Below are 15,632 nucleotides of genomic sequence, written 5' to 3'. Positions count from 1 at the left end.
ATCTGGAACGCAGTAGGAACCTCCATCTGCGGTGAACTAAACCCATGGATCGAAACGGACAGCAATCCCAACGGGGATAGTGAAAACGAACTCCCGGGGCGTACCAGCCTCCGACTTGCAGGGTGCGTGGTTCATCAGTCTAGAACGAGAGAGAGACAACCTCGTGACAGGGTTGGGTTGGGAGGGAAGATACTCGCCTCCTGTCTTCATATAATTAATATTTTCCGTCACAAGCTAGGAAAATCTCGAATTATACATCAGACAGGAGGCTCATATCTTATGCAAGTTCAAAGCTATAACAATGCATATGACCAATAACAATCAAAATAATCCACAACACTGACATAGATATGTGTACCTCCTGTTCAAAGCGGGATTGGCGGAAAAGCGGTCGCTGACAACAGTCCGCCGCTATAGTAAGTCACAGAGGAAACCGGGAGGAGAGGATTAACGTAGGAAACGAGGAATGAAAGACTTGCGAAGATCGCAGCTAGGCTGTCAAGGACATATAAGTCTGTAGACAGCGGACCACATACAGTTGTGGATGTGCGGGGAAGAACGGGTAGAAAACCGATCGAAGTACCGTCTGGTCCAACGCACGACGGAAAAAGACTTGAGTCTCTGAGGCGAGGAATGACGCCTGGATATGTCCAAAGCCTTGACGTCTGACCCACGATGATGGAAATCAGACACAAGAAGACAGTAAGCTCGAAAGACAGTAACCTCAAAACAGAGTGTCAACGTCCCCCAGCCCGAGAACATGATCATGACCTTGGAAAAATCCCAAGTGTGCTGGTACATTGGGCGATTTAAACTTAACGCCTTCAAAATTGACACACCAACGGATCCAAAGAGTCCGTCCGATAATTGGCTATTACAGACCCTGGCGCTTGAACGGGGTCGACCCGTCGTTGATCACACCAAGTAACCCAGAGTCCCCAGGTAGATCGAGATGCCGATCTAGTCCCGGGGCCCAGTCCAAGGCAGGGAATCCCTAGCTGTTCCCGAAAGGTCGTAGTCTGCGACCGGAACCCCGATACTAACCATGTGAGGAGAGGTAGGATGTGCTTCGTGAGTAGAGGGTGCAGATCCCCGTTCGGACCAGCGAGGAGGTGGGGGGAATGAGGAAACAACCTGGGGAGTTCCACCGTCATCCTCAGAAGGAGGGGAAACCATGGCTGCGTCGGCCACCACGGAGTGAACCGCACGACTGATGCCCTCCGGCTCGCTAAGTGAAGGAGGACCCTGAGGGTCACCGGGAACAGGGGAACGCGTAATGTGTCCCTTGTGACCACGTTTGGTGGAGGGCGTCCACATGGTGCGCCTCCGGATCCGGCCTCCGGTTGTAAGAGCGCGGAAACTGGTGGTTGATACGGGGAACGAACAGGTCCATAGAGAAGGATCCGCGAAGTGAGCGAGGATCAGGGACCCTGACCGGAGCGGTCGCCAATCGTTGGAATCGGTCAGGTAACGAGAATCCAATCTGCCACCCTATAGGGATAGTCTGTGGCATATCCCGCAATCGGGACGATGTTGCATTCCAGGCAGAAGTGCCCGAAGTCTTACTAGATCCGCTAGGATTCTGGATCAGGGGCCCACCAAGCGATCGACGTACCGGACTGCGGGTACGTTGTCTGAACGCAATAGCACACAGCAGATGGACGTGCGTGGCAACAGACTTCCGATGGCAAAAAAGGCCGTCAGGGGTGCACGTGTTGATGTGCAGCCGAGGGTTCTCTGCGGACCACGTCCTACCGGAGGACGAGGGACTGCACCGAGCACCCCAGCCGAGGCGGCTGGTATCCGACCCTATGACGAAATCCGGTGAGGAGTTGAAAATGTCTCGCCGTTCCGTTTGACGGCATGACGTAACCACTACCGTAGGTCCCCCATGGCTTCACTTAGTTTGTATAGCGAATCCCCTAGCGAAGATGTAGTCTCGAGTCTCTGGAGGGTTCGACAGTGAAGAGGGGCTGGAGAGTGGCCTGGATTGACACCGGGAACAGGCCGACTAAGCGAGTCAGTCCGCGTAAGGACACCCGCTGCTGCCCAGCATGATACTGATGTCTTTGCGGATGGCGGCTAATTGGGTATGGGTAGCCGAAGGGTCGCTCGGTTGGTGTCCACCAAGAACCCCAAAAACTCTATCTCCTGAAATGGGGAGATAATAGGTGTTCGTGATCTATGAGGAGTCCCAGATCGCGAAGCGATCCGACCATCCAGGAGGCGTGTTCGCTCGCTAGGCGAGGGGAACCAGCCATTAGAAGTAGGTCGTTCAAGTAGATGTTCAACCTCACCCTTGTTCCACAGGGCAGTAAGTTGGTGAGATTTCTCAAGCTCCCACCGGACGAAAAACCGCCTTTCTTCTTCCTGATCGGGAAGATGTTGTTGAGGAAGTTCAAAGAGAGCGGGTCCATCTCTACTATCGGCTGTTTGGTCCAAGGTCTAGCAACCTGTTGTCCATTAGGACGGTGTTTAGGTTTGAAAAACCGAATGGGATGGTGAACCAGGTATACGCCTGGTAATATAACTCCATTTGTCCTACCTTCTTAAAGATATCATCAATTAGCGTGATCCCATTGTGCTAGGTCAACCGGCTTACAGAGGCGGTAGCCTGCTCACTAAGGCGTAGGGTTAGGTGATAGGTCCAGAGATCTAAGACCCAGTACTGTGAGGTCCCAAAGGCCCTCTCTATTCCCTTCCTGGAATACTGAATGATTATGGGATCCACCTCTGGAGTGAGCACCACCGTATTTGGTAATGGAAGGGTGAGTATTCCACCCTCAACTTGTCCGGTTAGCGTACCGATCGATCTCCGGGTCCAGCATTCGATCTATTGGATCACCTCAGGTAGAGGTGCCCAGTCACCGGAGTGTGGGTGGCCAATCACCTCCTGATCGAAAATGGTACTCCACAAGAGTCCAATAAGGTTTTACCCTGGGACCTAGGGTTGGCGTCGTCATGGAGCGCCATGTGCCCACTGCTTACATAATCATCATCATTATCATCATCATTTTCATCCTCAGACTCAAAGGTGTTAGCCGCCTCGTACTCCGCGGACGACTCTGGAAGAGTCCACGAGGAGTCTGGCTCAGTCCGTCTAGCGGATCGCTGCCTCTGCATGTGCATCTCCCCGAGGCTCGGGGGTCGATTGGAGTCTGGGAAGGCAGTGGGTCGGCAGGCCTGGGAGGGTACTGCCTGGGGCATGTTATTTACTTCCCCTGCCGGGGAGTCCGTGGGTCGGCAGTCCTGGGAAGGTACTGCCTGGGGCATGTTATTTACTTCCCCTGCCGGGGAGTCCGTGGGTCGGCAGTCCTGGGAAGGTACTGCCTGGGGCATGTTATGTACTTCCCCTGCCGGGGAGTCAGAGGGTCGGCAGTCCTGGGAGGGTACTGCCTGGGGTATGTTATTTACTTCCCCAGTCGGGGAGTCAATGGGTCGACAGTCCTGGGAGGGTACTGCCTGGGGCATGTTAATTACTTCCCCTGCCGGGGAGACGGAGGCCACATTAATGTGATGGCGCATACGGGACGCCATGCCCTACTCAGGGGCGTTATATCCTTGCCGGGAGATCCGGACATAGGGGTGCATGTGGGTTGGAACAACCGATGCCCTGGTAGTCTGGACGGACCTACCGACCAGTTAAGGAACCAGTGCAGCACTGAGGTAGGTAGGGCCTTCCAGGGCTGCGTCCACCACTTCAGTGGCACCAGTAGGGAGTAAAGGACCTGTCGCCAGCCACAGGAGAAGAGTCAGCTGTCTGCGGACAGCACGGCCGTGCAGCACAGGAAGATACGGAAGTTATGTACTATAACTTGTATAGTAATTTCTATAATTCATTCAATTATTGTTATAATTTGTTTATATATATATATTTAATTATTCAATTATATATAAAGTATAGTTTAATAGTTTATATTTTAAATTTGTTTATATATATATTTATATATTTATTTATTTATTCAATCATATAGATTGTATAAATTATTTATTTATAGACATTTATGTTCATTGATTTATTTATATTTATTTAATAAGTCAATAATTTATTCATTCGTATAATTATTTAAATTTATTATTTATTTACATGTATTAATATATTCATTATATGTAGAATAGACTACAGGGGAATAAATTCCCAGAACAAGAACTGATGTTAATGTAACTGAAGGTGAAGGAGTGACAGAAGCAGGGGAGGGGAGGAATTCCCCACCAGCTAGGTGTGAGTGACAGAAGTTAGATGAGGGGAGATATTCCCCACCACAAGGGGAGCTAGACGTGAGGCTCGGTGAGATCTACACAGAGTTCCAACCATACAGCCGCCCGCACCCTGGCGTGGCGGCGATGGGGAGAGACGGTCTAGCACACGGAGGATGGGGTCCCAAGGACAGGTCCGCAGCAATGGCGCCGTCGATTCGCGACAATAGCGCGATTGGTGCAGGGAGATCCTCACCGCTACGCCCCCCTCAGAGATGAGACGCTCTGAGGAGAAGGAGAAGAAGGGAGGTAGGAGAAAAGGCGCTGAGATGTTAAAATGGCGCCGTCCTACCTCCAGTCAGAAAACGAGCAGTGTGCAGAGCGCACCGGGGGGAAACAAAAGAAGCAAAGCAGCGGTATATTGTAAAATAAACAAATAAAGAAGCCCAATGACTGTAAGATGTACACATCAGAGGATACAGCAAAAACTTTTATCATTTTTAGAAATACCAGTTGTGCTTCATAAGACAGAAGGTTGATAGAACAACACACAGATGAAGGTCTGAGGGGATCAGAGGGTATATACAGATACAGGTGGAAGTTGAAGGGAATAGCGGAGGAGGGAAAAACCTCCGTAGCTGTAATAAAAGCCGGGGTGGGAGGGGGGGGGGGATCCCCAGCACCCTGTGGAAAGACGATGTGACATTAGGATCTACACAAATTAAAAAGGCTGCTGATAACCAAATAACAAGCAAGCCTACATAAAAATTATAAACATAGAGTAATGTACTTATCTGAGTTCTGGCTATGAGCAGAAAGAAAGAGGAATAGGTTACCTCAGACAGTCCCTTATATAGGCTACGGTCTGGGAGGGGCTACACTGGCCCAGGGACTGCTGGGAAGGGTAGTTCTTTGAATTTTTTAAGTTACAATAAATGTTTACTGTATTTCTGCTATGGGCATTATTAAAGAAAGATAATGCATAAGATATGAGCCTCCTGTCTGATGTATAATTGATTCTATGAATCAGTCGCATAGTTAGAAACAGAGATACGACGGCGTATCAGGAGATACGCCGTCGTATCTCTTTTGTGAATCTGGCCCATAGTGTTTCTGTAAAGCTCCCCCAAACCGCTGATACTCACCTTGCCGGTAGGAGAGCCATATCAATGGGAGGCATTGTCATTGTTGTTAGGAAAGAGATTATAAAGGAGGTTACAACTTCCATAGCAACCAATGAGGTGTCAGTGGTATCTGGTTGCTATGGGTTACTACCTGTTTACTTTATTGTCCAGGCCTCATATTGTAAATAAAGTTAGCAAATTCACATTTGTTTTCTTAGTTGTCTTTGAAAGGCTCTAAAGTAAGAATGTCCCTGGCAACCAACATGTTTTTAACTTTCCATTCCGATGCCTTAGAAGAAAAGGTTAAATGGTTGCTATTGGCAACACATAAAGTTTCAACCTTTTCTGATACGACATGCCAGTTTAGTTATCTCTTTCCTATTAATACCATTCGGTGTAGGCCTTAATTTTACCTCAGAGGCCAGAAAAATACAGGTTGGGTGACAACCCTAGCACAGATATTTGTGCTTTCCTCAGCCAAAGGCCTAGTACTGACATAAACAAACAAACAAACAGGGCCTCTGCAGGCAGGACAGGTTCCAAGTGTTGTCCACATGTGTGGCTCACCTCAGGATATGTACAGACCAGCGTTTCCTGTGGTCATGGCCCACATACACATCAGCAGCCATCTTGAGATACTTATTGGACCACTGACCTTATTATTTTACTTTTACTTTGCACACATCTAGTAGTGGAAATGCTCAAAGATAAGATTACCACACCTATGGGGCTTGTTTACACTGGCTTCATCCTCTGAATAGTTATCGGCAGTCGATTGTTTTTCAGGAGGGCTTGTGACAGGGCGGTGAGGAGCCAATATGTTGCCTCCTCACCGCCTGTTTGAACCATAAATCTCCACACACTAGGGGGTGGTTGTGGCATGGCTTCGTTCAGTTGTATGGGTTGTGTTTGGCAGGTGGTATTGTCCACCAATGGTGACACTGAGATAAGTTTCGGGCCACAGCATGTGTACAACCCCATTCGCTGCCTTTGTAGTGTAAGGTCGCATGGTTGGGAGGAAAAAATGAAGCTCAGGCACATGTTTCTCCCATCTCCCCCAACCACAAGTGTAAACAAGGCCTCAGGGCTCATGCACACAGTGGTAGGATTTTACGTAGGATCTTACTAACAGGAAGATCCTACCTAAAATCTTGTCCATACACTGTACACACACATCGTTTCTGCTAACACTTTCATGCGTACAGCGAGAACTTAAGACGCAGGCGATTCCACACAACTAGCATCCTTGGTTGCTAGGATGCAGGTGGCCCCTGCTGCCATGACACAGGATAGCATTTTGCATTTGCTTAGATGCAATGGGGGTTATTTACGAAAAGGAAAATCCACTTTGCACTACGAGTGCAAACTACAAGGGCACATTTAAATTGGCCCGCCTTGCGCCGGAGGCCGCCGGCGTAGTTTTCATCGCAAGTGCTTGGTGAATCAGGCACTTGCGATGAAAAATTGCGGCGGTGTAACGTATCTAGGATACGTTATGCCGCCGCGATTCTACGTGAATCTGGCCCAGTGTGTGTATTTGATATTTTTATTTATTGTGTTTTTCCCAGACATACTGTACAATTAAGCCTTGCTTTTCAGTCCCTCCGGATCAACCAAGAATCATCTCATGTGAACAGCAAGGAGAATCTGGAAATGTTTCCTGCTTGTGGGAGCTGAAGAGACCTAGCGGCCTCCCCAATAGCTGCACCTTGCAATTGCAGTTGAGTATCTGCTTATATAATGTATTCATTTATATAGTACATTCAAAGTCTTTATAACATCCTTGAGTGTGGTGAGCGGTCACTGAATGCCTTAACCACTTAAGGACCGAAAGTATTTACCCCCTTAATGACCAGACAATTTTTTGCGATACTGCGTCGCTTTAACTGACAATTGCGCGGTCATGCGGCGCTGTAACCAAACAAACTTGACGTCCTTTTTCCCACAAATAGAGCTTTCTTTTGGTGGTATTTGATCACCTCAGCAGGGTTTTTTTTTTTTTTTTTTGCACTATAAACAAAAATAGAGCAACAATTTTAAAAAAAACAAATCACAATTTTTTACTTTTTGCTAAAATAAATATCCCCAAAAAAATAATTAAAAAATCCAAATTTCTTCATCAGTTTAGACCGAAATGTATTATTCTACATATTTTTGGTAGAAAAAAATCGCAATAAGCGTATATTGATTGGTTTGCAGTTTGCACACAAGTTATAGCGTCTACAAACTATGGGATAGATTTATGGCATTTTTATTATAAACATTTTTTTTTTTACTAGTAATGGCGGCGATTAGCGATTTTTAATGGGATTGCAACATTGCGGCAGACAGTTTGGACACTTTTGACACTTTTTTTTTTGGACAATTGACCAGAGCTAAAATAGCCAAGGAAGAGATTAACACTAGGGGAAGATCAAGGGGTTAAATGTGTTCCCTTATGTGTGTTCTAACTGTGGGGGAGGGGACTGCCTGGAGGAGGAGACAGATCAATGTTCCTAATCTTTAGGAGCAGCAGATCTGTCTCCCCTCCCCTGACAGAACAAAGATCTGTCTGTTTACATAGAGCTCTGAAAGTGGCCGACGACAAATTCGCCCAGGGGAGCTAACGTGACGCAGTATAACTGCGTTGGCTGGTCCTTAAGTGGTTGTAAACCTCAGACTTGAAATATGAACAAAGCATATTCCTGTATAGTGTGTACTTTCTTGAATTAACCAGTTAACCCCTGGACCATATTGCTGGTCAAAGACCAGAGCACTTTTTGCGATTCGGCACTGCGTCGCTTTAACTGACAATTGCGCAGTCGTGCGACGTGGCTCCCAAACAAAATTGGCGTCCTTTTTTTCCCACAAATAGAGCTTTCTTATGGTTGTATTTGATCACCTCTGCGGTTTTTAGTTTTTGCGCTATAAACAAAAATAGAGCGACAATTTTGAAAAAAATGAATATTTTTTACTTTTTGCCATAATAAATATCCCCCAAAAATATATAAAAAAAACATATTATTTTCTCAGTTTAGGCCGATACGTATTCTTCTACCTATTTTTCGTTAAAAAAATCGCAATAAGCGTTTATTGATTGGTTTGCGCAAAAGTTATAGCGTTTACAAAATAGGGGGTAGTTTTATGGCATTTTTATTAATATTTTTTTTTTACTAGTAATGGCGGTGATCAGCGTTTTTTTTTTTTTCCGGTACTGCGACATTATGGCGGACACTTCGGACACTTTTGACACATTTTTGGGACCATTGGCATTTTCATAGCGATCAATGCTATAAAAATGCATTGATTATTATAAAAATGCCACTGGCAGGGAAGGGGTTAACACTAGGGGGCGGGGAAGGGGTTAAGTATGTTCCCTGGGTGTGTTCTAACTGTAGGGGGGGGGGGGTGGACTCACTAGGCGAAATGACAGATCGCTGTTCATACATTGTATGAACAGACGGTCAGGCATTTCTCCCCCGACAGGACCGGGAGCTGTGTGTTTACACACACACAGCTCCCGGTCCTCGCTCTGTAACAAGCAATCGCGGATGCCCGGCGGTGATTGCGACCGCCGGGGACGCGCATGGGAGTCAGGAGCGAGCAGGGCGTGCACGCTCCCCTAGTGGCCGCTTCGCGAGGCGACGTAGAGCTACGGGCTCTCGCGCAGGAGAGCCGACCTGCCGCGGTAGAACTGCGACGGCTGGTCGGCAACTAGTTAAAGCAACCAAAAATAAGATAAAACTGAAAAGCACATTAAAAACAAAAATTGCATTGATATTAACCTTCAATCCAGAGAATTTCTCCAGCAGTGCTTTTTTATTGCTGCTAGATGTCCTCGGTTTGAAGGCCACATCATTCAACCCACCTTCTCTGAGCCCAGGTCATCCTGGACCTTCCCCTTCCAGTGAGAGGAGAAGTAGCATAGTGATGAGCTCCTCTCTCTCTGTTAGGCCCCTTTCACACTGAGGCTCTTCTAAACTGCCAGTAAAACACTACGGGCCAGATTCTCAAAAGAGATACGACGGTGTATCTCCAGATACACCGTCGTATCTCTGTTTCTGAGCCTGGGTATCTATGCGAGTGATTCTTAGAATAATTTACGCATAGATACGGCGTATATCCAACTGGCGTAAGTCACTTACAGCGTCGGATCTTAGATGTAATTCCACGCTGGCCGCTAGATGGCGTTTACGACGATTTCTCATTTGTCTATGCAAATGAGCCTGATACGCCGATTCCCATACGTTTTTGCACCGCCTCGACGTCGTTTACGTCGTTTCCGTAAGTGTAAACTTACCCCTGCTATATGAGGGGTACGTTTACGAAGGTCCGTCGTATGCCATGTTAAGTATGGCGTCGGGACAGCGTCGTCTTTTTCCGTCGTTTGCGAATAGGGCTTTACGTAAATGACGCTCACGTCATTTACGTAAACATGTCATTTACGTGACATTTTCCGTCGTGAGCTGGAGCATGCGCACTGGGCTATTTTTACGGCCGACGCATGCGCAGTTCGATCGGCGCGGGGGCGCGCTTAATTTAAATGCAAGCCGCCCCCTTTTGAATTACGCGGCCTTACGCCGGGCCATTTACACTACGCCGCCGCAAATTACGGAGCAAGTGCTTTGAGAATACGGCACTTGCTCCAGTAAATTGCGGCGGCGTGGTGTAAATGGCTTACGTTACGCCGCCGCGGATTCTACGAGAATCTGGCCCTGAGTGCTTTTGAAGAGCTTTTCAGGTGCTTTTGAAGAGTTTTCCATTCATTTCAATGGAGAGGGTAGTTTTTTCACCGCTCTGCCAGTGCACTGCCCCAGTGTGAAAACATTCATGGATTTGAATGGAAATAGGTCTTTGTGAGCTTTTCAGGCGCTTTTTTAGCATGAGAGCACCTGAAAAGTGCCTCAGGGTGAAAGGGGTCTTATTGTGCTCTCTCCTCCATTCAGCATGCTCCTTGTCAGCACATAAGCTGATTGGCTCCTTGTGTTGCTTCTTCCACTCACACTCCATCATTGCTGTACAGGGTCTGTCAGAGGCTGAGTACAGGTCAAGTTCAGGTATATTGCTTGCATTTTAGTAATACATTCAATTAGGTTTTACACTCATCTGTGTCTCGCCTAGAGTTTAGATGTAATAGTCATATGGTATCCAATATATTATCCTGTCACTATTCCATAGGAAACAAAAGATTAAAACCCAATCACAATGCCAATGCTCCAAGGCCACGTTTTCTGGTGACGCTGTGTGGCCCTTTCCTCATGCCACCCCTGGAGGGCGCCACATGAGTTATTCTTCCTACCTATGTACAATATTTATATCCTGCAGGATGAGACAGAAAAAGATTACGGAGAGTGTTTTGGAGAGCTGCCAGACTGGGACCAATTTACTGACCCTGCCCGTGGCAGCCAATCCTGGAGGAGAATACACGGCTTTGGTGGTGACCTCTAACCCGCTGGGAAAGAACACTTCACAGCTCTATAACTTCACTTTCTATGATATAGGTGGGTGACAATTGATGGAATTTTGGCATGTGGCTGTTTAGATTTCAAATTTTTGTTGGGGGGGGGGGGGGGCATCTGGTGACCATTTGGGGGTTTATGATGTTTTAATTGTAGAGCCTATGTACTTTAAAGTACTGGTGGTAGTCAAATTTAAGGGTAGATCAGAGTGTAGTTAGACTCTGATACTGATTGTTAGATGTGAGAATAGGGTCTCTGTCTCAGCTTGGCTGTGCTGTGGGTCATTCTGCTGTATCGGGGTGTTCTTCCAGCCCCGGTACTGCAGGTGGCAGCAGTGGAGCCGAGGTTTGGGTGCTTTCCCAGCAGCCAATCACAAGGGTTTGTCCTCGCTGTGCATGCTGGGGAGAGGTATTTATGGGACAGACGCCATTGGTTCTGGGTTCTTCTTCGTCCAGTATGGCACCCACCTTTAGGGTGGCCACATCACTGCGCCCCGGCGCTATGGCCTACCGGGGGCGTGCGTGCCACGCGGTGTTCCTGGTTCTGGGACCATGTTGGCCCGGAGCATCTGAACCAGCGATGGGGATCCAGTGAGCGACTGTGGACCATGGGCAAAAATGTTCTTCGGGGCCCCCCCCATGCAATTTTGCTCTCCACCTGCTCTGAGACTTACAATAAATATCAGCTAGACTTAAAATCAGTTTACTGTATCAGATCAGGCAGTGATTGTGATTGGTTGCCAGAGGTTACAGCATATCATTACCACTTACTGACTGGTTGCTAGAGGTTACAGCACACATTACGGCTCACTGATTAGTTGCTAGAGGTTACAGCACATGATTTCTTCTTGTTGATTGGTGGTTGCTAGAGATTACTATATAGTAAAGGTTACAGCACATCATCACTTCACCGAGGGGCATGATATATGTAACGGCTACCCGGGCTAGTGAGAGGGTATCAGCCGTTGGAGAAGTCCTTTTCCCTGGCAAGCTGCGATATGCAGGTACCGCCGGTATATCCCATCGAACGCCCTTTCAAGAAACGAGACGGGCTACGTTTGCAGAGTCAAGCAGGACTGATTTTTAATGGTTCACTCTGAGATTTTATACAGTATTCAAGGCACATGAACAATCAAACTGTCCCCACCCACACATCACACCGTGGGGAAGCTTCAATCACCTTCTTTGAGCTAATTATGAACATTTCTTCATTACCAGAACTCAAACACAATGATCTCCTTGAATCAATCAGTCTCTAGACGTTCCGGCACCGAGATCTACTTAACATGACCTGGCCGGGCACATTCCTTTCTCAATAGAATTCAATTAACCTTTAGAACAATATACACTCACAGATTATCACGTTAGCATACACCTGGCAAGAGGCTGTTAACTGATAATACACAACAGAGCGTCAATTAGCATTTAGCAGTGAAAAAGTCCCTCTACAATTAACCCTTTGAGCTCAGTAACCAGTCATGCAGTCCTCTGTAGGCAGAATAGTTCATAGGTCCGTTACAATATACATATGAATGCTGTCTTTATTTACATATGAATGCTGCCGACCTCGGCTATTTACATATGAATGCTCCTGTTATTTACATATAAATGATGGTTATTTACATGTAAACACAGGGTCTGCAGGTGAGTCATCTCTACACAACAATAGCAGAGCTGGGCAGCATCAGTAGCAGCACTTCACACTGAGAAATCAGGACACATCAAAGGACTAAAACTTCAAGGGACAAGGTAATTTAAACTGAGATAGTTGGCAAGTATGAGGCAGCTGCTTTGGGCCCCACAACAATGACAGGGCCCAGGGCAGCTTCCCATTTTGCCTTGCCTTAAAGACGTCCCTGCTTCGCACCCACACCCACACCTCCCAACATTTTATGATTGGAATGAGGGACACCTACTAGAAAACGTATGTAGGCATTGAAAACGCCCCCTGCCACACCCCCTTAAAGGAGAATTAACCCCAAAAAAAGGCCAGTTAAACCCACAAGGGCTTTTTTACCACTACTATTCCTTTCTAATGGCTTTTAAAATTGACAAATACAGCAATTTGGAAATTGGATGAAAGGTTTAGCTCTGGGAAACACTTTTTGATAGATAAAAAGTGCATTTTATATACAGTACAACTATATAGATCAGACCAAAATGAGGGACAAATGAGGAGGAATGAGGGACAGAGGGACATTATTCCCAATCAGGGACAGTCCCTCAAAATCAGAGACAGTTGGAAGCTATGCCCACACCGTTTAACCCTAAGCAGCTCATCCAAGATTATTTTCACTGTAATATGACCAATGAGTACATAGAGAAGAAATGAAGCCTCTATGAGAGGTGGTCCTGTGTAGGATGAGTGTATAAGAGGAGGGTGTAAATAAAAAGTAATTAGGACCCTGCATATGAGAAGTCTTGCTCACTGGCTTGTATATAATGCTAACTTTCGTTTCTCTGTATGGACCTTTTGTGGTCAGAGGCAGGAAGAGTCAAAGGTAGTTGTCTAACTGAGAAGGCTGTGCACAGTTTCCTGTTTTCTGGCCAGCCCTGTGTGTGTATATATATATATATATATATATATATATATATATTTTTTTTTTCTTCACAGTAAAGGTAATTTAAAGGGGAATTCCTTGAGCCCTGTTTCCTGCACGTAATCCAGAAATTGGACTTTGGCAGTGAATACTGTATGCAAACCTCCCAACATTTTCAGATGGGAATGAGGGACACCTACTAGCAAACGCATGTAGGCATAGGAAACACCCCCTGCCACACCCCCTTAAAGGAGAATTAACCAAAAAGGAGAGAACATCGATGAATGCTTCCCCTGGCCCTCAGCTAACCAATTTATTTTTATAATGGCTGCAGACAAGCAGGGGGGCTCTCTGGGGACCCTGATGTAAGGAGGGGGGGGGGCTCTCTGGGGACCCTGGTGTAAAAGGGGCTCCCTGATGTAAGGGAAGGCTCTCTGGGGACCCTGATGTAAGGGGGAGGGGCTCTCTGGAGACCCTGATGTAAGGAAGGGGCTCCCTGGGGACCCTGATGTGAGGAGAGGGGCTCTCTGGGGACCCTGATGTAAGGGGGGCTCTCTGGGGACCCTGATGTAATGAGGAGGGCTCTGGGGAACCTGATGTAAGTGTGGGGTTCTCTGGGGACCTTGATGTAAGGGAAGGCTCTCTGGGGACCCTGATGTAAGGGGGAGGCTCTCTGGGGACCCTGATGTAAGGGGGAGGCTCTCTGGGGACCCTGATGTAAGGAAGAGGCTCTCTGGGGACCCTGATGTAAGGAAGAGGCTCTCTGGGGACCCTGATGTAAGGAAGAGGCTCTCTGGGGACCCTGATGTAAGGGGGAGGCACTCTGGGGACCCCAATGTAAGGGGGAGGCTATCTGGGGACCCTGATGTAAGGAAGAGGCTATCTGGGGACCCGGTGTAAGGGGGAGGCTTTCTGGGGATCATGATGTAAAAAAGGGTCTCTCTGGGAACCCTGATGTAAGGGGGAGGCTCTCTGGGGACCATAATGTAAGAAAGGGGCTCTCTGGGAACCCTGATGTAAGGGGGGGGGGCTCTCTGGGGACCATGATGTAAGAAAGGGGCTCTCTGGGAACCATAATGTAAGAAAGGGGCTCTCTGGGAACCCTGATGTAAGGGGGGGGGGTTCTCTGGGGACCCTGATGTAATAGGGAAGGCTCTCTGGGGACCCTGATGTAAGTGGGGAGGCTCTCTGGGGACCCTGATGTAAGTGGGGAGGCTCTCTGGGGACCCTGATGTAAGGGGGGGGGGTTCTCTGGGGACCCTGATGTAATAGGGAAGGCTCTCTGGGGACCCTGATGTAAGTGGGGAGACTCTCTAGGGACCCTGATGTAAGGGGGATCCTCACTCAGATATGTAACAATATTTTATATATACACACACACACGTATATTATATACATGTGTATGCCATTGCCCGCCCAAGGGTATGACTTTCTTTACTTCGCTGCTATGGGCTCTAGTCACAGATCTTTTGTAGACCTGGCAATGCCCCTGCCCCTTAGTACCCTTTTAAATGCTTTGTCAAAGCCTTCTATAGGGCACGCTCTTCAGACAAGCATTTCAAAACCAAACTTAGAAGAGTCCCTGTACATTCCTACAACACTCATATCACAGCTTGGCCAGGACACAAACAATTTAATCACTGCTATTGCTTGCTAGAAATAAAGACAATTTGAACAATATTTGCAGAGTGCCCGCACTAAACCTATACACACGATTTACACCAGAATTTCCCTTGACTCAGCAAATTTCCGTACTTGACTCTCAGCCACATTAGAACTGTTTTTTCTTTTTCCCTCAGTGAAACCACATCCACCAACCAACATAACCATCGACTGTGACCAGACATCGGATGAGTGCTCTGTGACCATTCACCCAGACGGGGATATACAGCACATCCGCCTAAGATATCAAGCCAACAATAAGGGAGACTGGCAAGAGGTAATTGTGTTTATGGGACTTTCCAGGGTGAAAAAAAACCATAATTTTTGACCTATTTAAATAAACAGAGAGGCCTCTAACAACAGCCCTACTGTAAACTAAGGGAAGACTTTCACTGTGGATGGAAGTTATTTGGCCCTAAAGCCTAACTGCAGGCAAACATGTAAATCCACAGTTGAAATACATCTACAGTTGTGCTCAAAAGTTTGCATACCCTTGGAGAATCGGTAATATACAGTATGTACTAGGGTTGCACTGATGCCAATATCGGTGCTGATACTAAGAATTTGCATGATGTACAAATGCTCCCATACCTGAAACTGATACTTTCAGGTTCGGTTCTTTCAGCTGTCAGTGGTATTCCCCCACTGACAGCTGAAATGTAAAAAAGAAAA

The 15,632-nt window shown here is 47.1% G+C and overlaps 1 protein-coding gene across 1 annotated transcript in view; it reads left to right on the top strand.

Moving 5' to 3' along the window:
• Window positions 1-15,632, top strand: part of IL12RB2 (interleukin 12 receptor subunit beta 2) — a 62,195-nt gene that overhangs the window by 12,481 nt on the left and 34,082 nt on the right. The window contains exons 4-6 of the mRNA XM_040360745.1: window positions 6,921-7,041; window positions 10,626-10,801; window positions 15,098-15,237. Of these exons, the coding sequence (XP_040216679.1) occupies window positions 6,921-7,041; window positions 10,626-10,801; window positions 15,098-15,237 (437 nt within the window). The remainder of the gene's footprint in view (window positions 1-6,920; window positions 7,042-10,625; window positions 10,802-15,097; window positions 15,238-15,632) is intronic.

This window comes from Rana temporaria, chromosome 7 (genome assembly GCF_905171775.1).
Source record: "Rana temporaria chromosome 7, aRanTem1.1, whole genome shotgun sequence".
Taxonomy (NCBI): Eukaryota; Metazoa; Chordata; class Amphibia; order Anura; family Ranidae; genus Rana; species Rana temporaria.
Note: the sequence above shows the minus strand (reverse complement) of the source record. Positions and strands in the feature narration are given on the sequence as shown.